The 27,548-nt window shown below is 35.6% G+C and overlaps 1 protein-coding gene across 7 annotated transcripts in view; it reads left to right on the forward strand.

The window, feature by feature from the left end:
• BCLAF1 (BCL2 associated transcription factor 1) overlaps positions 1-27,548 on the forward strand; it is a 31,467-nt gene that overhangs the window by 1,230 nt on the left and 2,689 nt on the right. Inside the window, exons 2-13 of one of the 7 annotated variants that reach the window (XR_646439.3) lie at positions 5,954-6,057; positions 8,705-8,818; positions 9,792-10,703; positions 12,067-12,732; positions 12,872-13,041; positions 15,364-15,469; positions 16,450-16,534; positions 18,880-19,055; positions 19,189-19,351; positions 20,153-20,333; positions 21,621-21,767; positions 27,328-27,540. Coding sequence is in view for 5 of the 7 variants with exons in the window: in XM_003898132.5 (XP_003898181.1) it covers positions 8,715-8,818; positions 9,792-10,703; positions 12,067-12,732; positions 12,872-13,041; positions 15,364-15,469; positions 16,450-16,534; positions 18,880-19,055; positions 20,153-20,333; positions 21,621-21,767; positions 27,328-27,540 (2,760 nt within the window). In the remaining 2 variants the exon portion in view is untranslated. The remainder of the gene's footprint in view (positions 1-5,953; positions 6,058-8,704; positions 8,819-9,791; positions 10,704-12,066; positions 12,733-12,871; positions 13,042-15,363; positions 15,470-16,449; positions 16,535-18,879; positions 19,056-19,188; positions 19,352-20,152; positions 20,334-21,620; positions 21,768-27,327; positions 27,541-27,548) is intronic. The other 6 variants (XR_646440.4, XM_003898132.5, XM_009206033.3 and 3 more) reach the window with 6 other exon arrangements.

Raw genomic sequence — 27,548 nt, forward strand, 5'->3', positions numbered from 1 at the left:
AGTGTGGCTAACACTGATGAAAAAGATGAACTACTTGAGACTTGTATCTCATTGCAACAGCGTCTTTCAAATTTTTTGGTATTACAAAGCAAAACAAAATGTATTGCTCCTCGTGTGAATTCTCATTTCAGTTCGACTCTAGTTGAAATGTTAGGATACTGTTTAGGCAGTAAATAACCTTTACGTAGGAAAAACTGCTACAAGGTTTGTGCATTTTTGATCATAACCAATTCAGGATAAATAATTTGATGGGAGGGAAAAAGTGACTCCTCGGCGGGAGTTGAGGCTGCGGGGAGCTATGCTCGTCCCCCTGCACTCCAGAGGGGGCAACAGAGCGAGACCTTGTTACTTAAAAAGGTAGCTCATGGTAAACAACCTTGGAGCATCTTCTCTTAGTGATATCATACTTTAACCATTACATTGTGGTGAACACTGAAATATCTTCTTTAATTCAGGTAATTAAAATGGTGGCAAAGGAGACTGTTTAGCCAGAGCCCTTCTTGACTTTGAAGAACAGTGGTATTGTAAGACTTGGTGACAGACCTGTAGGTCTGATAGGCCCACTGGTAGGCTCAGCTCAGGTCTGGTTTATTTATTTATTTATTTATTTATTTTTGAGACGGAATGTCGCTCTGTCGCCCAGGCAGGAGTGCAGTGGCCCAATCTCGGTTCATTGCAACCTCCCGTCTCCGGGTCCAAGCGATTCTCCTGCCTCAGCCCCCCGCCCCCCTTCCCCCCCAGCAGCTGGGACTGCAGGCGCCCGCCACCACACCCGGCTAATTTTTGTATTTTTGGTGCAGATGGGGTTTCATAATATTGGTGTCGAACTCCTGACCTCAGGTGATCCACTCACCTGGCCCACCCAAAGTGCTGGGATTACAGGGGTGAGCCCCTGTCCCCGTCCTCGGTTGAATTTATTAAACTTTTGTGGGCAGCAAGCTGTAAGAGGTTTAACTATGTGATGAGAAGACTTAGAAATGGAGAAAGTTTTATCAGTTCTATGTAGGGCTTAGGTTGGGAGTTTCCGGAAACTACGTTGGAAATCAGTAGTTGCACACTAGCTGAATTCAGCTGTGTAATTTACAGTGGTTTGTTATTTAGTAAATAAGTAGAAGAGGGAATTAAGAAGCTAAAATCTCTGGGTACTTGTTGGATATGAATTTGTTAATTGTTTACACTCAGGTAGTAAGTGTTACCTCAGTCATAGCATTTAATATGTTCTGACTGTCCCTAAGGCTGAAAACCAGCTAGTATACTAACACGAAGATAATACTAGCCTGTATTTGTGTAGTATTTTAGAGTTTTCAAACACCTTAATTTTATTTATTTATTTGTTTGAGACAGAGACTCGCTTTGTAGCCCAGGCTAGAGTGCAGTGGCGCCATCTCGGCTCACTGCAACCTCTGCTTCCCTGGTTCAAGCGATTCTCGTGTCTCAGCCTCCCAAGTAGCTGGGACTACAGGCGCCCGCTTGCCACCATGTCCCGCTAATTTTTCTTTTTTCTTTCTTTTTCTTTTTTTTTTTTTTTGAGACACACGCTTGCTGTGTCGCCCAGGCTGGCGTGCAGTGGCGTGATCTTGGCTCACTGCAACCTCTGCCTCCCAGATTCAAGTGATTCTCATGCCTCAGCCTCCCCAGTAGCTGGGATTACATGGGATTACAGGTGCACGCCACAAAGGCCGACTAGTTTTTCTTTTTCTGTTTTTGAGATGGTGTCTTGCTCTGTCATCCAGGCTGGAGTGCAGTGGCATGATCTTGGCTCACTGCAACTTCCACCTCACGGGTTCAAGCGATTCTCCTGCCTCAGGCTCCAGAGTAACTGAGATTAGAGGCGACCGCCGCCACGCCCTGCTAATTTTTATATTTATAGTAGAGACAGGGTTTTGCCATGTTGGCCAGGCTGGTCTTGAACTCCTGACCTGGGTTGATCCGCCCACCTTGGCCTCCCGAAGTGTTGGGATTACAGGCGTAAGCCACTGCATCCAGCCCAGACATTTTATTAAGCATGTCTGGAAAGACTTCTAAATGATGCTGATTAATGCTGTATCAAAAATATTAAGGTAACCTTACATGCAAGAATCATTTTAAGTAAACGTGGTTAGCTTGTAGAAAGGCTGCCTAAACAAGGTTTAGCAATAATGATGGCTACTGCTAGATTGTATACCATGAGCCAAACATTAAACTAAGCTGTTTACGTACCTTAGTTCATTTAACCCTGTACTTGTAAGGAAGTACCATTAGTAGCCTTAAAAAAACAAACAAAAGCAAAAAACAAAAAAACACCAACAGAATTTGAAGCTGACAGATTAAGTTAACTTGTTCAGTGTTGGTCAGTTAGTTAATGGCTGAGCCAGGATTTGAATCTAGTCAACTGGAATAATAGTCATGGGCTATATTTTTAGGATTTGAAAAGATGGAAATAGCATTACTTTGTTTACAACAATCTAGGGACCAAACTCCTTGAGTCTGCTAAAATGAAGACTAGGATCAAGTATGCTTGAAATCGTAATCTTAAAGAATTCATTTTGGGTGGCTTTGTCTTGGATATTTTGTTGAATCCAGTTTCTTTGCTCTGATCAAATTTTCTCTTTTTTTTTTTTGAGACAGCCTCGCTCTTGCCCAGGCTGGGGTGCAGTGGTGCAATTTTTGCTCACTGCAATCTCTGCCTTCTGGGTTCGAGTGATTCTTCTGCCTCAGACTCTGGAGTACCTGGGACTATAGACGTGCACCACCACGTCTGGCTAGTTCTGGTATTTTTAGTAGAGACGGGGTTTCCCCATGTTGGCCAGGGTGGTCTCGAACTCGTAACCTCAGGATCTGCTCACCTCGGCCTCCCAAAGTGCAGGGATTACACGTTGAGCCACCATGCCTGGCCTGATATAATTGTTTTCTAGCTAGTTTCTGATCACTTATGTTCTAGCTGGTCATTATGTATTATTTCATGAAAGATAGGCTCTGTTTAGATATTTAAGAACCTTATTTTTAAAAATAAAACCTGCTTTATTTTATCCTGTGTTCCTCATTGGTTAGTGTGTCAATTGGCTAAAGATACGTACTGCAATTTATTCCTTATCTCTCTATACAAGTGGGAATCTATTAAATGATCTTGGTTGTAATAAAGGGAAGATTAATTTGGCATTTTTAATTCTGTATTTGGGTTTTGGCCACCTCAGGCACCTTTTAGGGTATTGAAGAAAGAGCACTGGAGTTGGAGTCAGGAGATTTCAGTCAAATTTTGGATTAACCATTTACAGTCCGACTATGGGCACAAAAAACGGCAAACATATCTTTTGTTTTCTCCCTCAAACTTGTCCTTCTCCGAGATGTTTAAATCTAAAACCTAGAATTTAAGGGTACTAGTGATTTTTCATTTTTCCTCACTCTCTGTACTTCACACCCCTAACAATCCATTAACAAGTCATTTTGACAAACCACATCTTGAATTTGCCTCTTTTTTTCATTGCTGTTTATTTTTTATATAGAAGCCATCTTAAAATGAAATCAGATGAGTGACTCACCCAAGCAAACCCTGCAAGGGTTTCTCAACCAAGTAAAATCCTGACCCCTTTTGGTGATCTACTAGATGCTATTTGATCTGGTCCATTCCTCCTCCTGCTGCCTTATTTCATACGCTCAACTCCTTGATCACATTGCCTCAACCTTCTTATTGGTGTTTCTGTCCTGAATTTGCTAAGTTTGTGTCCTCTGCCTAGTATGCTCTTTCCTCTGTGGATCTTTTCTGTGTTCCCTGTCCTTAGACCCAAATGTTACCTCCTTAAAGAGGGCCCAAGGATCCACCTAAGTAGTGCCCCCGCCCACCTCCTCTGCATGTCAACTTGTACTTTTTCCCCCCTCTCCAATGTGGCACTTGCCACTATTTGATTTTTTTCTTGTTTTCTGTCTTCCCCTCTCTGAAAGCTTCAAGAGAGTAGGGAACTTAAAGTCCTTCTTAAAATGCTGTATTCCCAGCATTAGAATAGTAGTGTCTGTCATGTAAGGCACTTACTTCAAGTTATTTGCAAAGTCTAGAGTTCTCTGTATTTGAAAGATGGGATTAATATGTAGCTCATGAGATTATCAGGATCAAATATGAGATTATTTTATTTAAGTCACCTAGCACGGTTCTTGGCACATGGCTGGTATTTAGATGTTTAGTTTACTATGATTTATTGCTGATATCTGTTCTTGCTTTGGTTTTTGGAAGGCAGGGACCACTTACAGAGACATATTTCCTATAGTAACTAGTATTGTGCTTTGTATATAGACTTTCATTTTTTAAAAATTAGCTGAACTAATCAGCTTTGATACTGATTTATTTATTGTATCACATTTTGTGTGTTATTTGAGTTATTGGTGTGGATCCTTGAATATATTTATAGATTGTGAACAGGAATGTATATCCACTGGTCTAACAGCCTATGTTCCCTCTTCTGTCAGTTTTTTGTATCTAGTGTTTATTTTCTTTGAACTTCAAAATATCATGACTTGCAGTAAAGAGATCTGGCAGTTGAGTCTTCTTTGGATATATATAGAAATTAGCCTTTTGAAATTGTTTAGGAAAATGTTAGCTAAAATGAGCCTTGTATCACTTCTAGGAGTGAATCAGTAGTAATGACTTTCCAGGTCAGAATACAGTTTTTTATCAGTACTCCAGTTTAAAATACTGCCATTTTTTTCCTCTGGCCACTTGGGGTTTTGATATTTTAAAAACTAAACTTATATGTCCTTTAGAAATCCTTTTGTTTTGTACCCAGCCTTACTTGGCTTTTTGACTTTACTACTTTTTTAGTATGTTTCCCATAATAGGTTCCGATTCCTCCTTCCTAGCCTGAACTTCAAATCTCTCCCCAGTTGGAGGGCCATGGATATTTTAAGAGACACTATTCTTGATTCACCAGTTTAATGTTACTATTTCTTCTTTGTATTTCCAGTCTCATTTTATTTTTAAAATTGGATCTTGGTGAGAGTTACAGATTTCCATTTAAACTTGTTCATGAATTCTTCTGAGTGCTGGCATATATTAATCTTGTATTCTTTAGTTTCTGTTCCCCTAGTGCTTTAGACTATCCTTTGCACATACTTGATGTGAATATACAGAGCTAAACTTTTCAGTATTGGTAACTTGAATATTTTGTGCAAAGTGTATTTACAGAGTAATGATAAATTATTTTAGGAAGAATACTTTCAATAGATAAAAGTTTCATTGCTGACTGTTCTTTTATTTGAATATACATGTATCAAGATGCTTTTAGGCACAGAATTTGAAGTTACTATGATGGCTGTTAATGTGGATTTTAAAATCAGTTTCACATGAAACTAAATTGTGTGAAAGGAAGTACCAAAGAGAATAAGTAGCAGAACATTAAACTCATATTTTAGATGTTATAAAGTAGAGCATTATGAAAATTATAGATTACATTTTTTTTTTTTTTTTTGAGATGGGGTCTTGCTATGTTGCCAAGGCTAGAGTGCAGTAGCTAGTCCCAGGTGTGATCACAGCGCATTGCAGAGTGCAGTAGCTAGTCCCAGGTGTGATCACAGCGCATTGCAGCGTCAAACTCCTTCTGCCTCGGCTTCCCAAGTAACTGGGACTACTGGCTTGTGCTACCTTGCCCCTCTAACAAGATGGCATTATGTTAGCTACCTTGGAATTTTCTGATGGAACGACAACATATCATGTTTCCTAAAGCTCAAATTGCTAAAATTAGAATTCAGGTAGTTAAAAGTAAAAAGATGCTGTCAGTTTCATAATACACTACTGCATTGTGGTTTACAAAAAAGTTGAGTTTTAGGCTTTTATGGTTAAAAGTTTCCTATTTCCTGAATTAGTTTTTCCTTCCCTGAAATTGTAAGTGCATTTATTAGAGTTTATTGCAGTGCCCATTATATGCATTGTAAATAATGGTTATTTAATTTAACATAAATCAATATAATGTTTTTTTGTCTTCGCTAGGAATTTGAATTTAGAGTTTAATCTCTCAGAGCATTCTCTCCAGGAGGAATATTTACAGTATCTGAAAGACTTCACTTGACTTCTTGATCCTGCTTAAAGCCAAGGTAAAGAGCATTCATTTTTCTAGTTTTCACTATTGACTTTTTTGAGGAAATGTCACTACTGAATTGATGATTCAGTTTTGTGTTTATTTTGGTGGCTTGTGTGAAGTAAGTCAGATATTAAGTTAGTTTTAGGAAAAAGGTTCTTTTTCTGTCTTCTTCCAGGTTGTGTTCCTGCTTTTTCTATTTCTATAAACACATCTACTAAAAGACTCAGGACATACAAGATAAACTCTGTTACTTAACCCATTTTCCCTAATGTAAACGAGGAGATTCATAACTTGTTTCTACTGTAGTGTTTAGGTAATTCAAATTGATTGTTTCTTATGTGCTAGGTGTGTTAAGTGAATTAAGTTTATCAACTCATTAAGTCCTACAAGTCTGCGAAGTAGGCACTGTTATTTTCTTTGTTTTACAGTTGAGGAACAGGCTCAGGGAGCTTAAGGAGTTTGAATTCATGTAGTTTAAATGCAGAGACCATGTTCTTAGCTTTTTTCCTAAGTATATTTTTGCAGTAGAGCAGAAGATATCCATTTCTTTTAGACTGCTATTTGATAGGCATGCTTTCTTTCCATTAGTTTTTGAAGTTTCAGGTGTAGCTATTAAAAAACAAAGCAAAACACAAACCTTTAAAAATAAACTTGCTGCTTTAAAAAATATCCAGGTTCTGGGGAATGCATACATTTGATAGTTACTTATTAAATACCTGTTGTACTTATGTGCCACAAGCCCAGCTACATCCTGTTGACTGGGAAAGCCTACAGAATTCATGAAACCTTAACAGAAATTACCATCCAAAAAGCCTCGAGCCAAGAACAGAGATTCTGGAGATACAGCACAACACAGCATCTCTAGCTTTTAGTAAACTCATAGTGTTTTATTTACGAATTAATACAATGGAAAAGAATGTTGCCTTATTGCTGGACTGGATCTCCAAAATCATTTCCAGCTCTGGTTTCTTCTTACAGTGTGTCTGATTATCTCAGAGTGGGATAAAAATAAATATCTTAAAGTAAATTTGATCACAATGAATGTAAATTACGTATTTATATTCTTTTAAAATGTTTGGGAGGACAGAATTTTGAAATCAGATAGCACTAGAATGTCGCAGTTCCCAGTGGCCGAGATTCCTTCCTTTACAGGCTGTAAATTTGGTTTTTGCCAATTTCATGATGTTGTCAAAACTACAGTTGCTAAACCAAATTTGTGTTCTACGAGGTATCAGATCTCCCTATGTTAATGCTAAATTTCTTTCTTCTGTGTTGTGGAATTCTTATTCTGCCTTTTTGAACCCTGAACCTATGTTTTATTTCTGTCTTTATGTATTTCTTGCTCCCTTGGGATTCAGAAGAAGAGTGAGAGAAGACAAAGGTGGTAGTCTATTAGAGGATAGTTATGTTCTGTTTTGAAATCAGCATGAATTTGTTATTTATATTGTTTGATGAGGAACTATCCAGGTATTACCATTACCTCTTCTATAAGTGAACTCATCTTAGTACCTCCAAATAGTATTTTATTATACTGAACAAAGTCTAGGTAGGTAAAATAAGTGCCTTCAAAAATATTTGGTTGTAGGAGATACTATTTAAGTATTATGGGAATTGCAAGCTGTTAGAAGTTTAATAAGTTGATTTTTATTGAAATAAATACTTTTTGGTAAGTTAGTGTAAATTTGGAAATAGTTCTATGCAGCAAAAACAAGCTTCAGAGGCTAAGATATCTCAATCATTGAAAAGTTGAAAATGTGACATTTGGGATGTACATGCAGTGATTTGCTATGTGTGTATATTTTTTCAATTTTGTGAGGAGTAGATCTTATAAATCAATTAGTTCTGACAGTTACTGATTTCTGTACCCATTGAGGTCTAATTATAGCATTGGATACCATGTAGTGTTAGAAAAGTTAAACTACTGGTGCCCAAGTTTTTTTTCTTGTAGTTCTAATATATCTTTCTTGAAGTAATCCCTCCAATTCTTTATATTTTATTCTTCTTATATCTTCTTAACAAAGCTTCAGGGTGAACTAGTCGTCACAAAAGTCCACTTTATTCTGTAGTCATGAGTACTGAGAGCAGACCCACGGCTCCAGCTGTTCAGAAACTTTGTGTCCTGTATACTATATAGTACCACTCCAGACAGTATTGTGTATATGGAGTGGTCAGCTCAGTCTCATTTTCAAGGCCATAAAACACAAGATAACAGCCTAGTAGGTTTATTTTTTGTTAGTATTGTGACACTTTATTTTATTTCAGTTGCCTTATCTGTAATACCTTTATTATTTATTTATCTTTCTTACAGGAGAGGTAGGCATTTGTATTGGGCATGGAATAACACATAACATGCTGCTGCAGTCTGATCTCATTGCTCTTTCTGGCTTCTATAGCTGCTGCCTTTTTGGATTGAGGCACCTAAGTGGGGCAGCCCATAAAAATCTTCAGTTGTGTCTTTAATCTACAGTATCTATCATGCAGGTGAAAACAGTTTTAGTCAGGGATAATTGACTTGTCTTCTGAATACTGATTTGAAAATGATGGTGAATAATAGCCTTTGAGAAACTTGTAAAAATCAAATTTTATCTGAAAATAAATAACGTAAAATTTAAAAAATCATATTGTAATTTTAACCTTTTTTTGCCCTATCATTTGATTAGGAGAAAAGAAATGGGTCGCTCCAATTCTAGATCACATTCTTCAAGGTCAAAGTCTAGATCACAGTCTAGTTCTCGATCAAGATCAAGATCTCATTCTAGAAAGAAGCGATACAGGTGATTTAATGTGCTTTAAATTTTTAAAATAATGATATCAGTTATTATTTGTTGAATGCGCATCTTAAACACAGTGCTAAACCCCAAAATGTATTTTATTCTCTAAGAACTCTGAAATGGATCTGTTGTTACCCTTATTGTAAGCGAGAAGTTGAGAATGTTCAACTAACAAGCTCTAGTATGGCAGAGCTTGGATTGAAATCCAGTTAGTCTGACTCCAGGTCTCAAATTTTACTATATAATATATGGTAGGTTTCTTTGTATTTGTCCACAATGTTAAGAGATGAATTGGGTAATGCAAGAATTTGACAGTGAAAAATCTGTGCGTATTGTTTTATAGTTTCTCATTTCCGACTTTGATTCTTTGAATTCTAACAAAATAATTCTTTTTGTTAAAAAATTAACAATTCTGGTTATTTTTCTTTAAATAGTAATACATACTTAGCATAGAAAACAGAAACCAGAAGTTGAAAATACAAATGACCATAATCCCATTAAGAGTTAATAGTAGTTGATGATTATTCTTTTTTTCCCCCCAGGCTTAACTTTATTTTATGTATATATTTAATTAATAGTATCTCACTGATACAGTTTTGTGTAATCTTTTCCCCCATTTAACTGTATATTATGTCATCCCATTAAATATTCTTTCACAATTATCAGTTTAAGTGCTTGCCTAGATGTACTACAATTTGCTAATATGTCCTAATGTGTGTGATATATATATAACACACGCACGTGTGTGTGTGTGTGTGTGTTTTGTGCCTTTATTTTTAAGGTCTTTAATGTATTCTCTCAGTATTTACCTTAGGCTTTTTGATTAGAAACCATAAACTTTTGTACAGATGAGGTTTTTTAAAAAAGTGTATTTTTATCTTTACCATTTATTTACATGTTATTTTCAACCAGAGTATTTAGAATGGTAAGATGAAATGCTTTATTTTTCTTGCATTGATATTTATTTCATTTTTAGTTCTAGGTCTCGTTCCAGAACATATTCAAGGTCTCGTAGTAGAGATCGTATGTATTCTAGAGATTATCGTCGTGATTACAGAAATAATAGAGGAATGAGACGACCTTACGGGTACAGAGGAAGGGGTAGAGGGTATTATCAAGGAGGAGGAGGTAGATATCATCGAGGTGGTTATAGACCTGTCTGGAATAGAAGGCACTCTAGGAGTCCTAGACGAGGTCGTTCACGTTCCAGGAGTCCAAAAAGAAGATCCGTTTCTTCTCAAAGATCCAGAAGCAGATCTCGCCGGTCATATAGATCTTCTAGGTCTCCAAGATCATCCTCTTCTCGTTCTTCATCCCCATATAGCAAATCTCCTGTTTCTAAAAGACGAGGGTCTCAGGAAAAACAAACCAAAAAAGCTGAAGGGGAACCCCAAGAAGAGAGTCCGTTGAAAAGTAAATCACAGGAGGAACCGAAAGATACATTTGAACATGACCCATCTGAATCTATCGATGAATTTAATAAGTCATCAGCCACATCCGGTGATATTTGGCCTGGCCTTTCAGCTTATGATAATAGTCCTAGATCACCCCATAGTCCTTCACCTATTGCTACACCACCTAGTCAGAGTTCATCTTGCTCTGATGCTCCCATGCTCAGTACAGTTCACTCTGCAAAAAATACTCCTTCTCAGCATTCACATTCCATTCAGCATAGTCCTGAAAGGTCTGGGTCTGGTTCTGTTGGAAATGGATCTAGTCGATACAGTCCCTCTCAGAATAGTCCAATTCATCACATCCCTTCACGAAGAAGTCCTGCAAAGACAATCGCACCACAGAATGCTCCAAGAGATGAGTCTAGGGGCCGTTCCTCATTTTATCCTGATGGTGGAGATCAGGAAACTGCAAAGACTGGGAAGTTCTTAAAAAGGTAAAAACTAAAATACAGAATCTACAGTATAATATTGTTTTTGTTCTTTGAATTCTATTTGGAATTAAAAGACGTAAATTTGTGATACATGTTTAACTAGCGGTTTTTACTCTTGACTTCCTTCATTTTAAGATAATTCCAAATTGTTTTTACTTTTATCTGGTGAACTTTGGAAGCTAAGTGTTTTAATAAAAATTAATGTATCCAGCTACTCAGGAGGCTGAGGCGGGAGGATCTCTTGAGCCCAGGAGTTCAAGGCTTTGGTGAGCTATGATTGTGCCTACTGCACTCCAGCCTGGGCAACAGAGCAAGACCCTGTCTCTTTAAAAAGAAAAAAAAAAAAACACTAATTTCTTTTCTCCTCTTAATTTTACCATTTTCGGTCCAGAATTAAAAATACAGATGAGGAGAAGTTGAGTAGCTTAGAGCATAACTAAATGATATATGTTAATAACTGTAAATCTTTTAGAAATTTTGTTTATTAAAGCATTGGAGGCTTATTTTGTTCTTTTCATTATTAGAATGTGACCTACATAAATAATGCAGCTATATTGCATGTTCTTAGGTGGCATAAACAGTCTGGCTGTCAATATTTAATGATTTCAGCCTGACTATACAGAAGGTAATGGTATTTCTCACTGCCTAATGACGTTTGAAACAGATAACATTGTTTAAATTCTGATCTCAAGTGTTGCTGAAAGTTGCTAACAATGAAAATTGGTTGCTTCATATATTGTGATTTGACTTAAAAGTGAGAAAATAGAGGAAACATGCTGTTTGTGGAATAGCACTGCACAACCTAGAATTTATGACTGAGCTGATCATTAGTTTCTATGAAACAGTGCCAGAAATCATTATTTTTGTAGAGCAAGTAGATATGAACTGTTTTGTGATTCATAAAGAGTATTACTGGAATGGTATTTAAATCCATTTGTGTGAACTCTTGTTTATATTAATAGATAAGTAAGTGAAACAGTCTGAATTTTGGGGGGTAGTTATCAATAGAATTCTAACATAATGTGTATTATCCTTAGTGGTTCTTAGCTTCAAAAATTAAATTCAGGCAATCTCTAGAAGTTCATGATAGTGCAGAATTGTGGATTGTGACTAAATAGGACAGGTTTTTGGTTGGCTTTATTTTTTAAACTTCAGAAGTCAAATGTGAATTTATTTTAAAAGTTAGTACATAAGTTCTATATGGATGCTTTCAATGATTTTTAAAAGTGGGATCTGAAAAAGCACTTTTCAATAGGGTTTTTTCTCTCTTGCTGGTCCTGAGGGATTGGGCAACACATTTAAATATGGAAGCGATCTACAGTGAATGCAATCCAGAGTTACTATCCTCTTCTTTGCTTATTCGCAGGTTCACAGATGAAGAGTCTAGAGTATTCCTGCTTGATAGGGGTAATACCAGGGATAAAGAGGCTTCAAAAGAGAAAGGATCAGAGAAAGGGAGGGCAGAGGGAGAATGGGAAGATCAGGAAGCTCTAGATTACTTCAGTGATAAAGAGTCTGGAAAACAAAAGTTTAATGATTCAGAAGGGGATGACACAGAGGAGACAGAGGATTATAGACAGTTCAGGAAGTCAGTCCTCGCAGATCAGGGTAAAAGTTTTGCTACTGCATCTCACCGGAATACTGAGGAGGAAGGACTCAAGTACAAGTCCAAAGTTTCACTGAAAGGCAATAGAGAAAGTGATGGATTTAGAGAAGAAAAAAATTATAAACTTAAAGAGACTGGATATGTAGTGGAAAGGCCTAGCACTACAAAAGATAAGCACAAAGAAGAAGACAAAAATTCTGAAAGAATAACAGTAAAGAAAGAAACTCAGTCACCTGAGCAGGTAAAGTCTGAAAAGCTCAAAGACCTCTTTGATTACAGTCCCCCTCTACACAAGAATCTGGATGCACGAGAAAAATCTACCTTCAGAGAGGAAAGCCCACTTAGGATCAAAATGATAGCGAGTGATTCTCATCGTCCTGAAGTCAAACTCAAAATGGCACCTGTTCCTCTTGATGATTCTAACAGGTAATTCCATATTGATCCCCAGTAAATAATCTGTGGGTAGTTAATATTCCAGTTAATTATCTTAAACTTTCTGAACATACCATTTTTTTATTTAAACCAATGGTATATTTTGTGTGTGTGTGTTATCAATATGTTCCAGACCTGCTTCCTTGACTAAAGACAGGCTGCTTGCTAGTACACTTGTCCATTCTGTCAAGAAGGAGCAAGAGTTCCGATCCATCTTTGACCACATTAAGTTGCCACAGGCCAGCAAAAGCACTTCAGAGTCATTTATTCAACACATTGTGTCCTTGGTTCATCATGTTAAAGGTATGCTTAGTATGTTTAGTATTGTGAATTAAATTTCTCTTGCATGCAAATAAAAAAATGAGTAATTATGCTTAATAATTCATGTACCCCAGGGCTAGCAAATATACATCAATGCTATTAAAACTTGGAAAAGCAGTTTCATGGAAGAGTCCCTAGTCTTGATAGCATTGAAACTTAGGAAGATAGTTAATAAAAAGTGATTGAAATGCTGGAGAAACCATACCCTAAAAATCTGTATCATGGTAGAACATGATGTAGATTTGTTGAATGCTAAAAGTGTTTTTTAAGTATGTCATTGTAGTGTATTTGAAGTGCAGAAGGCTTACAGATAGTCTTTCATTGCATGCCTATGGCTTGTGATAGTAAATCTTGGCATAGATTTATAACAAAGTCAGACAGGATTATTGAATATTATTTACTAGGAATTTCTTTTCAACTTTTAAAGAAATACAAAGTGGAAAAACTTTCTTTTTTGCGCTTAATTTTTAATATATAAACTTAAAATGATAAAACAAAATTTATCAGGATTTTTAGAGGAAAAACGTTCAAGAAATTTAGAAGAATATTATATAAATACTAGCTACATGAATAGTCACTAATTAGGATGATGATGACACTTCTTTAGGTCCTAAAGATAAGGGTGTTTATTTCAACTAAAGTAATGATTTTTTTTTTTTTAATTTTTACCAGTATGTAATTATAGTTGCAAAGTTACTAGTAATTTTCAAAGATTTTTAGGTATCTCTTTTGGGTTAGGTTAAGTTTTGTTTTTGTGTTTAAAAAGCAACTTACTGTGAGACATGTTCTTTCCCAGGAACTTCAAAGACTGTTGTCCTTTAAAATTAATCCCCTCCTAGCTTTTTAAAAAAATTTGTCCTTTGACATGAGAACAGCTCACTGTAATAGATGAAACTTGGCTCTAGCAGTTCTTTATGCAGTTGATATATCAGAACAGTGAACCAGTTAAATGAATTTCTTTTGGGCTGTAATTATTTAAACATGGTAACAAGACAGTTTTGCTATTTGGCTCTAAGTAGGTTTGTGAACCAGTTTATGACCATATTACTGTGGTACATAAAATATGAAACATTCTTTTTTTAAATTTTTTAATCTTTTTTGGCCTATCTCCACATTTTACAATTTATTGCTGAATTTTGAGATCAGGTTTTGATAAATTTTTTCCTTTTTCTTTTTTCTTTTTTAAAAAAAGAACTGTAGTGATGTTTCATAATTGGTATTGTGCAACCGATCTGAACAGCTCTTACTTTATATAGAGCTGAAAATGCCCAGTGATGTTTTCTTTTTCATTGTAACTAGGTCCTGGAATATGTTTTGAAATGGCAAAATCCATGTTTCAAAGTAAAATAGCTGTTGAAAGATACAGGCAAAGTTGAATCTTCTGTCTTCCTGGCAAAAATGGCATAAAAACTGAGTTGCTAGCTCAAATTCCTGGGTTTCATGGAATTATGATTGAGGCACTACCCTTGTAGTGGCCGTTTCAAGTTTTAATGATTGGTTATGAGACATGTGCTGGATATTGGGCGGTAAGTTGACACAGATGTATGTTGACCTGTTAAGCAGATAGCTTGCTTCATAATGTGACATTTCATAGCTCATGACTTTATACGTCTTTCTATTTTACATTTACAACATATCTTTAACTGGTTTTTAAAATAATCAGTATTGATATTACTAGTTTGAAAATTGTTTAAAGAGAGACAAAACAGCAATATCAAATGTGCTGTTGGGTTTGCCAAGATGCCAGATTTTTGGATAATTATTGAATGTTAGTTGATTTAAAAATATTTTTCCAATTTCAATGATAGTATTCAGTGTTTTTATAAATCCATTTTTGTTGATATGGCAGCATAGTCACTGATGAAATTTAATAGTTTACTCAAACTAGCTTTTTGGTTAACTCCATATTTTCCTGTTAATTTTTGTTTTCTGCAAATGATTACTTGAAGTAACGTCATTGGTTCATATTGGCAAGGTATTAGAACATCCATAGATTGTGTTCCTTTTTATTCTGAGGAAGTAGTGTATTAATGAAGTAGAATTAGAGACTCTTGATTTAATCTATTAATTGCTCTTGGATTAGATGTAGTATTGACAGGGACCTGTGAGCAACTTTCGAAGCACTTTCCTGTTGAGGTACAAGAAATTGAAAGGGTAGGAGTTCCTTGTAACACTTGATTCTCTTTTGCTAGGTTTCTTGAGTATTTTTATTTTCTTTTCACCTGCTACATGCCCTTCTGTCACAAACAAATCTCTCTTAAAGTAAAGTAAACTAATTGGACAGTATTTCTTCTAAATCAACAGAGCAATACTTCAAGTCAGCTGCAATGACCCTAAACGAGCGGTTCACTTCGTATCAGAAAGCCACTGAAGAACATAGTACTCGGCAAAAGAGCCCTGAAATACACAGGTATGTATCCTGCTGAATTGACATATAAAAACGTTGTTTTGGTAGGAAGACTCTGTTAAAACAATATTGTATTGGAAGTTTGCTTTTGTCATTGATACAAATTTGGTTTTATTCCTCATTTATGCTTTAAATATATTTCTAAGTCTTGAAAATTCTGTAATTCTCAATTTTCAGCTTAGTTGAAACTGGTTGTTAGAACTTGAAATATTAACTCTTACTTCTCTGCAGTATGGAATTAAATAGTTATCAGTTAGTCTGGTTTTTGGGAGGCGCAGTGAAGGCCTAGAGTAACCTTTGAATTTCTAGTAAGTTTGTGAAATAAAAAATGTTCCATGAGAGAGAACAAAAGCATGAGCACTGAAGTCAGATAGTTGTGTTGAAATCCTGGCTGTGTCTCTTCATTGCATTGTGATGAACAACTTAATCCCTGGACATCAATTTTTTCATATATGAAATGTGGATAATCATACCCATTTTGCAGGGTGGCAGTGACAGTGATACTGGCTATGAAGTATCTGACTTGGTACTTCATACACAGTTGGTGTGGTTTTAGTGATGACTGCTAAAGCAGCACTGGGTAGTTGCAACCGATACTGACTTAAAAAGGAAAGGCGCAGAATAAAACCAAAGGGGCACTGAATATCTAAAAATATTGAAGACAGGAGCAAATAATCCTATTCATGTGTGTTTGTTGATGTTTAAAATGATACCCAGTTAAAACACATTTTTTCTATTTTTGGTCAATAAGTTGGATGTTTTAAAGGCCAGACTTCTATATAAAAATATCTGGTTGGAGCATTTTAATTCATTCTTCGTGGATATTTTTTCTTAATTATGTATTAGTAAATTAATAGTCTTGGTGTGCTCAATTAGTTGATTGGGAGAGAAATAACTGTCTTAGGAAAATGGATAATCGTGTGGATGTTTTCAAACCAAAAAGTTAGTAATATGACTAAAAATATACTTTATTTTACATTAAGGAGAATTGACATCTCACCAAGTACCTTGAGGAAGCATACCCGTTTAGCAGGGGAAGAGAGAGTTTTTAAAGAAGAAAATCAGAAGGTATGTTTTTGAATGTAATTTTTTTCATGTTAAGTTCAGCTTAGTTAATGATACTGTACCAAATATAGTTTCTCAAGGTAAAATGTCTATAGATATCTTCTACTTTTAATTCATAACTACATCATGGTAGTATGCATACTGTTCCTTCCTGGAAGAAATTAAGCTGACACTATGCTATCTTAAATTTAAACCAGGAGTATTTTTTCAGAACGCTAATGAAAGGAAAAAAAATAGTCCTAAGAAAAGCGTAAAGAATCAGTGGGTAGACAAAGGAAAATTATAAAATCAAAGATACAAATTAGAATTTTGAGATGAGATTCATTAGCGAGAGTAAATATTTCTCGATTTGTGTGTCTAAATTTAATATCTCTAGGTTCTTCACAGATAACAAGAAGTAATCCCCATGCTACTGGGCATTTTTGATGTGGATTAAGAAATAAGCATTCTAAGTACTGATTTACAAAAAACGTTTGGAGCAAAGACTTATCACTCTTGGAATATTTGGGGAATGGGGGAATGTCTTTTAAACATGAGAAAGGAGCCTGTGAAAGACATTGAGGGGTCTTGGTGAGAATGGAATTCAGTGGTTAAGGGGTCTCCAATATACTCTGACAATTCAAAATGACCTTTGCCAGGTAGACTAATCTATATCAGGCCATAAAATGTCTAGTAGTAGAAATGTGGGGAAAGATAGGGAACAACTGTTTTGAAGAGATTAGGGGACTTGGAAGTACTGCTTGATTCCAATTCTGGCTGTCACTAAGTACTATCTACATGATAACTGGAAAATAACCTCTTGAACTTTGCTTTTCTAATTAGAAAAACGAGAATGCTTCTGTTTTGCAGAGTTGTTGAATAATTGGGTTATTTTGAAAACAGGCACATTTGTTACTAGAAGCTATTATGGACAGTGGTAGTGTACAAGTTTAATAGGGCATGCTATTACTAGATGTGGAATCTAGAGCTTACAAATAAGGTGTTTTTTTTGTTTTGTTTTGTTTTGCATGGGGTGTATTGATCTTGAAAGAACAGATTCTGAGAAGTGAATGCTTTTTTTGGTTTTTAACTTAAATAACACCTTGGGTTCAAAGTTGTTAATTTAGTTTTCCCAACAGTTTAGTCTGTCCTCATGCTCTGACAGTGAGTATCTTCTCTCCTGATTACTTAGACCAGATTTTGATCCAGAGGAGAAAAAGTAGAGATAACTGATGAATAGATAAGAGGATATGCCATTGGTTTTTATCTTCCTGTCTGGATGAATAACATGTTAATATGTAATTATGTATATATAGTTTGTAATTTGCAAAGTGGTTTCACTTATATTATCTTGTTACTTGTGGACTTGGTAATACCTAGGTGAATAGGAAGGTTTTTTTGCTCTTGATTAGATTTTTTTCTTTGTGACTTTGGGAGCAAATAGGTGAGTAGTTGATACCATTTGGAGATACGTACTTTCAGTTTTATGAATGCTTATGAATATTATAGCCAGACTTCCCAGAGTAAATACTACTTATTGTTGAATACTAGCAAGGATGTCCACATTGCTTAGCATCTTACTGATGTATAATTTCTCTTCATTCCTAGATGCCTCTTTCCATCTTCCTAAATTATATAGTATTTGAAAAAGCAATGGAACAAGAAGGAGGTGAATTGTGACCCAGTTAAACTAATGTCCGTTGCAATACCTGAATTGAGAAAGGGCAGTATATGGCCCAAGATACTGAGTACAGGATTGCGAATATCTTTCTGGCTTTGTTTCTACCCTTGTTCAACCTCAATTGGTTTCATTAATCATATTTTACGTGCATGTTATGGAAATTATAGAATTCTTTTGAAGTTTTTTTTTTATTGGGTTGGTCAGATTATTTGGGAAGAGCTTGATCATAATGAGGCTTAAGTAATGAGAACCATTATGTTAGGATCTCTCTTTTTTAGGTAGAAGGCTACATCACAACTACAGATTATAACATCTGTATTCAACTATTGAAAACAGCATTTGGAAGGATGAGGGATAATAGGATATGCTGAGTGGAAAAAATATTTGTATCATTTACTGTACAAAAATTTATTATAGATTGTTTTGGATAAAAACCTGCAAAATTCTCAAGATACTTAGCTTTTAATAATTTCCCCAGTTCCACTGCACTTTGTATACCCAAATGTTTAGTAAAAATAATCAAGTACTTTTTAACAAAAACTAAGTGATAGTATCTTATATGATTCATTATTTTCTGATACTAAAATGCCAGTTTAGAAGCTGGCATAAAATTTAACTCTATAATATGTGTATATATATTTTTTCTATTTCTCCCCTGAAATCTGTATTTTACGTCTGTCTTTTATAGGGAGATAAAAAATTAAGATGTGACTCTGCTGACCTTCGGCATGACATTGATCGCCGTAGAAAAGAAAGAAGTAAAGAACGGGGAGATTCCAAGGGCTCCAGGGAATCCAGTGGATCAAGAAAGCAGGAAAAAACTCCAAAAGATTACAAGGAATACAAATCTTACAAAGATGACAGGTAATTGTTCAAACTGACTAAGATAGGTTTTAGCTTCTAATTAGCCTTTAATAATTGTCAGCTTAATTGCTTTCAATTTTGACTGTGTAATCGAATGTTTAAATTTAAACAATTAAAATTATTTGTTTTACAGCAAAAATGTATTTGTCTTTTACACGGCTTATGGTGGATGAGGACAAAAACTTTGGAATAGCAAGCTAACACTGAAAAAAAAAATGACAAATTAATGTGTCCTATTATCCAGGCTACATCAGGAGGTTGGACTTCAATGCAGTGCATTTCTAGAAACAGTTTGTGTAAGAACTTTGGTTCGTTATGCTTGATTCCGCACTTTTTCAACTCATAACACCCAGAGTACAAGAATTTTAAACTGATATCTAGTGGTTTAACATGGGAGAGATGGGGGGGAGGAAGGACTAGAAATAGCAATGTGTATTAGTCTTTCAAAATAATATTTCCATGGAAACTGTTAGCAGTGGTAAGAGTTAACCACAGGTATGACCTTTTCGGGTGTTGCATTAAATCATGTAAATTTGATCATCATAGAGGCAAATAGGAACACAAAGTATTATAGATAATCTTTTTCCTTGCTATTCATTAGGTAAATGGTGGATTTTATTTGTGTTATTAAATTTATGGCTGTTATTTGTAATGTCATATGCTTTTTATTTGCTATAATGGTACTATAGCCCAAACTATACCAACTATTTTCACCCAGAGTGTACAAACTGCAGTCATTTTGAAACTTGGCCTTAAGAACATTCTTACTTTTTCCTACTCTTCTCTTCCTTTCGTTAAAGTAATAAAAGATATAAGTTAATTTAAAAATACTAAAGAACTGAACCTTATTCTTGACCTTTACAGACTACTATTTTCTAACTGGCAGGCCCTAGCATGTTTTTCATTATTGATGTAAAACACATATTGAAGGAGAATGGAAACAGATTGTGTCAAAATTTAACACCCAATTATTTTATTTACATAATTTTATTAGGGGATAGTGTTTTTGACTTGAAAAATATCTCTTCTATTGTAAGATTCAGCAGGGTCTTTATCTTTTTAAAAGTAGCACATTTTTTGTTTTCTTTATTTTGCAGTAAACATAAAAGTAGAGAGCAAGATCATTCTCGATCTTCATCCTCTTCAGCATCACCTTCTTCTCCCAGTTCTCGAGAAGAAAAGGAGAGTAAGAAGGAAAGAGAAGAAGAATTTAAAACTCACCATGAAATGAAAGAATACTCAGGCTTTGCAGGAGTTAGCCGACCACGAGGAACCTTTGTAAGTGAAAAAATTATCTTTGATTGTTTGGTGGGAGTTTATCTTAGAGTAATGTACATAAGGAAGGTCATATACATGACTTAGAGATGTTATGTGTGTCGTTATTCCTAAAGTCAGAGGTAGTATTGAAACACGAAGTGGTGTTTGAAGTGCTGTCTTCATTTAGAAATGCCATTTTGAGATCTAGAAGCATCTGTATAAACTAGGTACTTTTCTTGACTTCGAGATCAATAACTGTACCTAGTCCTTAAAGACCAAGAGTCAAGGAAAGTTACTGATTGGTAATAACATTTCTTTAATCACTTAGTTTTTGAAAAAGTACCTTAACGCCTTAATAAAACCCCTGTATGTTCATCTCTGTATTACAGTTACATTCATTTTGCCTGCTTTCTTCAAATCCTTGCTTATATGGGTATCAATCATAGAAATCAGAAATATTTCATATAGCGTATACATTATCCCCATGTTTCCGTAAGTCGTTATAATTATTAATATAATGACTTTATGGTAGTGCATCTTCTTGCCTCTTTAATTTCTAGATTCACACTCCTACCTTGAGCGAGTATCTAGTTGGGTTTTGGTGGAGTTCATTAATTAGATAATTTGGGAAAGAGAAGAGCTTTGCTTATGTAGTGTTAGGTATGGCTGAATACTTGGGGCTTCTATGGTAATTCAAAGAAATTAGATAACTTTTGGCTAGTAAAAAGGAAAAACAGCTTGATTATTTGAAAATGTTAGTTCAGGCCGGGCGCGGTGGCTCATGCCTGTAATCCCAGCACTTTGGGAGGCCGAGGCGGGTGGATCATGAGTTCAGGAGGTCAAGACCATCCTGGCTAACACGGTGAAACCCTGTCTCTACTAAAAATACAAAAAATTAACCGGGCGTAGTGACGGGCGCCTGTAGTCCCAGCTACTCGGGAGGCTGAGGCAGGAGAATTGGCGTGAACCTGAGAGGCAGAGCTTGCAGTGAGCCGAGATTGTGCCACTGCACTCCAGACTGGGAGAAAGAGCGAGACTGTCTCAAAAAAATAAAAAAATTAGTTCAGTCCTTGAAAGTACAGTATTCTAACACTTAGGTTGATCATTTCTTCTTAACCTACTCAACTTTTAGTTGGCAGAATTTTTTGCCTATGATATAAAATGGCCATCCTTTTCATCCTCAATGGCTACGAGATTTAGATAGGAAATTAGGGCATATGTTTTTTGTTACTGCAGTAAAATTAGAGTTTGCATGTAACTAAATACCTTTTGATTGCATCACTAAACAACTTTGTTAATGTTAATCAGTTTCGAATTAGAGGCAGAGGAAGAGCCAGAGGAGTTTTTGCTGGGACAAATACTGGTCCAAACAACTCAAATACTACTTTTCAAAAGAGACCGAAGGAAGAGGAATGGGATCCAGAATATACCCCAAAGAGCAAGAAGTACTTCTTGGTGGGTGTTAGACATCTGTGTTTATTTGGTTTGCATTAATTTTCAAAGCATACTAGGTGAATACATTTGAGTACAGATAACCACTATTATAAGAAGATTCACCGTTATGTGGGAAACCTTTTTTAAAATAATTACCCAGATGATTTGAAATTTTGAAAAATGTGGGTCCCTTTAGTCCTGTTCATACTTTCTTGGTACTAAACATAGGCTGATCAGGGTAAGCGAAAAATATACCTGATTTGTTACCCACATTCAGAGAAGAACATCATATTATAGTTGAGCTTAATGTTTGTTTTATATCTGTCTATAAGACAGTGACAGTTGTAGAAACTTCACATTAAGATGTAGCTTCCATCATCATAGCTATTTGTTTCAATGAAAAGGAGAAGAATTTTTTCAAAGTACGTGTAATTAAGAATTTTAGGGAGGCTGTCAGCTTTCATTGGTGAAAAAAGATGATGAAAAATTACAGAAAAGTTGCTGCTGGGTAAACTAATTTGGTGCTTCCTGTGGTAGAGGTGCTTTTCCCTCTGAAATAGTTTTTCAAGGATGAAGCTAGAGGTGATAGGTCTTGAAGGATTCTCTAGATAAGGATGGGCATTTTCTGCTGTTTGGCATGGGGAAAAGGGTCCCTGCTGCATTATAGAGGTGTACAAGAATATACCAAAACTATTACCAGAAGTATTCATTTTTTTATCATGGCTTTTCAGAGAATTTATGTTTCAGAGACTAGTTCTGAAAACTAGTTGCTTCCATGGAGGAAAATTGTATTGGACTTGAAGAGTTGTTGACTTTTTCAGTTGGCTTTTTATGAATATATTTGAATAAACCTCAATGTCCATGACATACCTACTTAGAGATTATAGCTGTAGTTCGAAGTGGATCTCTGTTTTGTCTGGAAAAACAATATATTTGTTTCAAAAATATATTTCCATTTGCCTCTTTTTTGGCATGTTAATGACCGAGAACCAAAAAAAAGGTTATAGAGTGCGTTATGCATGATGTTTTCTCAGTTTATGCTTCTTGAGTGGCTTGAATTGACATTCTGGAAAGTAAAAGGCATTTGATACGTAGAAAAATGTGAAAGATCCATCTACTTCTTGGTTCAATAATTTATTAACAGACATGTTTATGGTAGGTACTAAGGATGGAAAGACAAGTAGGATTATGTTTATGCTAGGTACTAAGGATGGAAAGACAAGTAGGATGTGATTCCAGTTTTTGACTTAGAGTCTAGTAGTAGAGAAACAGACATTCTAAATATATATGGTGGCTTTTTGCTTTTCCCAAAGAAGGAATAGGTGGATTTTTGCAAAGGAGAGAGTGATTAGAAGAGACTTTTGTAGAGGAACTTGACCTTAATTAATCTTGAGGTTAAGAGGTAGGCAAGTGTACTGCACATAGCAGAAGGAGTGAAACAGCATGGTATAGAGGACTATAGTATTCAGATGGCTAGATGGTTGGTATAAGTTTGGGAAAATTGAGTACAAGGAGTCACAGTGTCAAAGGTCTTAATACTTTTAAGAAAATAGAGTTTTAAGCAGAGTTTACATAAATCATGGGTGTTAAAAGTTAAGCAATTTGAGAAAATATAGTGTCTGAACTAAGGGGCTAGATTTGAGAAAAAGTAACATTTATGGGGACTTGAATTCAGGGGTGTTGGTAGTGAGAGGAAGGAATCTAAATCTATAGGAAAGAAGCTACTTTAAAAAGATTAAGTTCTGTTCTGAACAGGTTGAATTTGAAGTTCTTGGGAGAAATGGAGCTGTCCAGTGGATAGTTGGTAATTCAAATTTAGAGAAACAAAAAACAGTGCTGTAATTTTATAGGTCACTGTTAAAGCTGTGGTAAGATCACAGAAGAGAAGAGATAAAGACCAACATATCAAAGGTGGGGTGAAAAGTAAGAGAGAGAGTAAAAATGCCAGAGAAGTAGACCAGGTATGATAGGTCAGGAGGTGAAGAAGGAATGAGAGGTGAACATGTAGATAGTAATTGTTTACCACTTTTAACAACTTACAAATACAAAATTTAGGCCTTTTTTTCTATGGCATTCTCTTAAGAATCTGCTATCCCTTAAAAAATACATACTCATTTTAGGTTGGCATTTAATTAGGCAGTAGTTTCATTAAGAAGAGTGTCTTATTTTAAGAATTTAGCCATATATAAGTAGCAGTAGTATTTTTATATGTTGCTTTGCTGGGTTATATTTAAAAATCTTGGTCTCTGTATAAAACCGTACACATTGATTTGCCACAGACTGATCATGTTCACTAGAATATCAAGCAAAATTACACACTGTTTCCTTATAAATCAATTCCCAAAGTTAATTATTTTGGTTTTTACTTAATTATGAGCCATTGAAATGGCAACTTTGGTTTTCACATGGATAGTTAAATTAAAAAATTTTGTATCTTACATGTAAAGGAATGTTGAGGGAAAAAAAGAAAAATACGATTCAGAAGGAAAGTCTTCTAAAACTAGACATTCATTCCCTTAGGTTCTTTCAGAACAATTGACCAGTTTAAGAGAGTTTGCCCATTTGGATGAAACATTAATACTTAGTAATAACAGGCCAGGCACGGTGGTTCATGCCTGTAATCCCAGCACTTTGGGACACCGAGACAGGCAGATCACGAGGTCAGGAGTTCAAGACCAGCCTGGCCAACATGTGGAAACCCTGTCTCTCCTAAAAATACAAAAATTAGCCGAGCGTGGTGGCGCGTTGCCTATAGTCCCAGCTACTCAGGAGGCTGAGGCAGGAGAATCGCTTGAACCCAAGAGGCGGAGGTTGCAGTGAGCCAAGATTGCGCCACTATACTCCAGCCTGGGAGACAGCGAGAATCTGTCTCAAAAAAACAAAACAAAGCTTAGTAATAATAGATAACATTTATTAAGCATTATGTACCATGCTCGGTGCTGTTGTGAGTGTTCCGTACGTATTAATACTTTAAAAAGCCTTTTGAGTTGCGGCTGTTACTCCATTTTTGTGGATGGAAAAAACTGAGGTACAGAGGTTGAGTAGCTTAACCAGAGTTATGTGGCTAGTAGCAGTGGGGTCAGGACTTAACTCATTGGGCTCCAGAGTCAGGGTTCTGAAAGGTCTTGTTTGTACTATTTGTTGTCCAATACTGAGTTATAGTAATCTTTGTTGCATTCTTTTCTGAAATTTCCTATCTCTAAGATGTGTTTTATGCAAAGGTGTGATAATGTTTTCATAATAAAAATTCCAGGAAAGATACTAGTTTTAGTTAGAACCTGAAATTCTATGGAGTGATGAGTGTGAAGAGTTGGAGCAAGTGGGAAAGTACTGAAGGTTCTCAGTGTTGAGTTGCTGCCTTCAAAGGAAGAGAAAATCCCTGGTGGGGAAGGGGGTTCAGGATTGGAGTTTTGGTAATTAACTGTTTGAAACTTGATCCTTGTATAGAGAAGAGAGAAGATGATTCAGAAGGTCTTGGTTCTAATACAGACTCCTTTGTTAACATGTTCTTAGCTGTGTATAAATATCTAACTTCTGGCCCATCTTAATCTGAGATAATTAAAATTTAAAAATTTTAATAATGAGATTGAAATCTTCGATATAAAACTTGAGTATTAAGAATATGTTTAGCATCAAAAATCTCAATTAAGTAGCTGCCAGGATACCCTACGAAAGACACAGTTATTGTTTAGGTGCTGTTGTGTTTGCCAAGTTTCAGATGATTGTATATTAAAAGCAATGGTTAGTTTAACCCCAGTGTTTAGCTTTGCCATTGGCTTTTCTGTTTCTGCTAACTCTTAACTACCTGGTGTGGTAATCATATATTGCCACCAGGGTATCTGGGAAATGTGTTTTATGGGTGATGGTCACAAGGGGTAGAAGTAAGGGCTAGCTCTGTGACCTTGGGCAAGTTACTTAATTTCTTTGTGCCTCAGTTTCTTTATTTCTAAAATGGGGATAGTAACAGTATTTTAGAGGGTTGTTGTGAGGATTAGATGAATAAGTACATGTAAAGTGTTCAGAACAGGGCCAGACCCATATTACACACTATAGAAACATTATTGCCACCGTTTGTTGAGTGCTTGCTTGTCAGACACTGGGCCAGGCACTTTCTACTGATCTGTGTTCCCTCAAGGAACATATTATTAAAATGAAGTAAATTCTAGAGAGGTTGCCCAAAGTCACACAGTTTGTGGTGATTTAAATCCGTGCTTCTACTCCAAAACCTCTTCCCAGAATCCATGGCGTATTGTGTAAATATCATAAAAAAGCTCTCAAGAGTTGGGTATGTTAATGTGATAAGGGAGCATGAAATTATGTAGTCAAGTGGGCATTATTTTTAGTGGCAGGCTGTTTTAAAGTAGTTTATTTTGGGTTTGCAATAAACTGCTGTATTTAAATTTACACTTTTGATAGTTCCAAGATTCATTATAGAGTCATGTACACCTCTACCTAGTAATCTTTGAATGGTTTGATAAAGATAGATTATTAGCAGTTGGTAAGTTCTCTTTCATATAGCCTGTTAGTTACCCATATAATTGAACTTTTCAAGTCATGAAGGGGGTTAATCAGTTAAATGAATATGTCCAAAGGCAAAGTCTTCTGTTTTGGGGAAAAAAAACTCATATCACATATTACGTAAAAAAAGTTTTAGTGGCTTTTGGATGATTGCTCACTACTAGTACTCTATAGATTACACAACATTTTGTTTGCATTATACCGCTTTTCTCATGCAGGGGCATTTTGCTTTATTTCTCATTTTTGTGGGTGACAAAGTTAGTAAGTTAGCAGTTAATTAAATTACATACAGGACTCCCTTGGCCTTTTGTATGAATATAATACCCATCTCTACTCATCTACAAAGTCTAGTACTTTTCAGTTTTGCAGATTGTTTTGCTTAGTAGAACAATTCATAATTTAGGGAACATCTGTATTTGAATATAATTAATAATTAAAGCTGGGATGTGATAACTGCAGTACTTTAGATTGATGAAGAAGAACTGAGTGAGGTGTTAATTCTAGGGACCATGTCATGATTTACCGTTGAAATTCTCTAACCCAGAACATTGATATGTACTATACATTGATCTAGATTTCAATCTCAGTATATTTAAAATCTACTTTTATATGTAAAGTATAAAATTCATACCACCAGTTTCATTTTAGTGAACGTTAGTGATATTTTTATGACTTTCTGCTGCATCTTTATGACTAACATGGTTAGAAATAACCAGAAAAACTGGTTATTTTATCTCATTGCATTTGGTGTAATAAGTGGACTTGGATTGACATAATACGAAAACAAAACTGAGAATTCTAAAAATCAGTGGTAATTTAGCAGTTGAGATTCTCCAAATGATTGGGTAACCCTCAGTGCTTGGGTTGCTAAGTAGTAAGATGTGGTTATTCTCTTGACGATGGAATATATTTTTGTTGAAAAATGCAGTTTTACTGGTTTTGTTTTAGAATATTACCAATCTCATATATCCAATCTTCAGAAGATTAATACTGTGGTTTATGATTGGAGAAATGATCTTTACAAGAAACATTTCATTGACAATTGTTTTTAACCTTTCTGTAGCATGACGACAGAGATGATGGTGTGGATTATTGGGCCAAAAGAGGAAGAGGTCGTGGTACTTTTCAGCGTGGCAGAGGGCGCTTTAACTTCAAAAAATCAGGTAGCAGTCCTAAATGGACTCATGACAAATACCAAGGGGATGGGATTGTTGAAGATGAAGAAGAGACCATGGAAAATAATGAAGAAAAGAAGGACAGACGCAAGGAGGAAAAGGTATAAAA

Source organism: Papio anubis, chromosome 6, assembly GCF_008728515.1.
Source record: "Papio anubis isolate 15944 chromosome 6, Panubis1.0, whole genome shotgun sequence".
In the NCBI taxonomy this organism is placed as follows: Eukaryota; Metazoa; Chordata; class Mammalia; order Primates; family Cercopithecidae; genus Papio; species Papio anubis.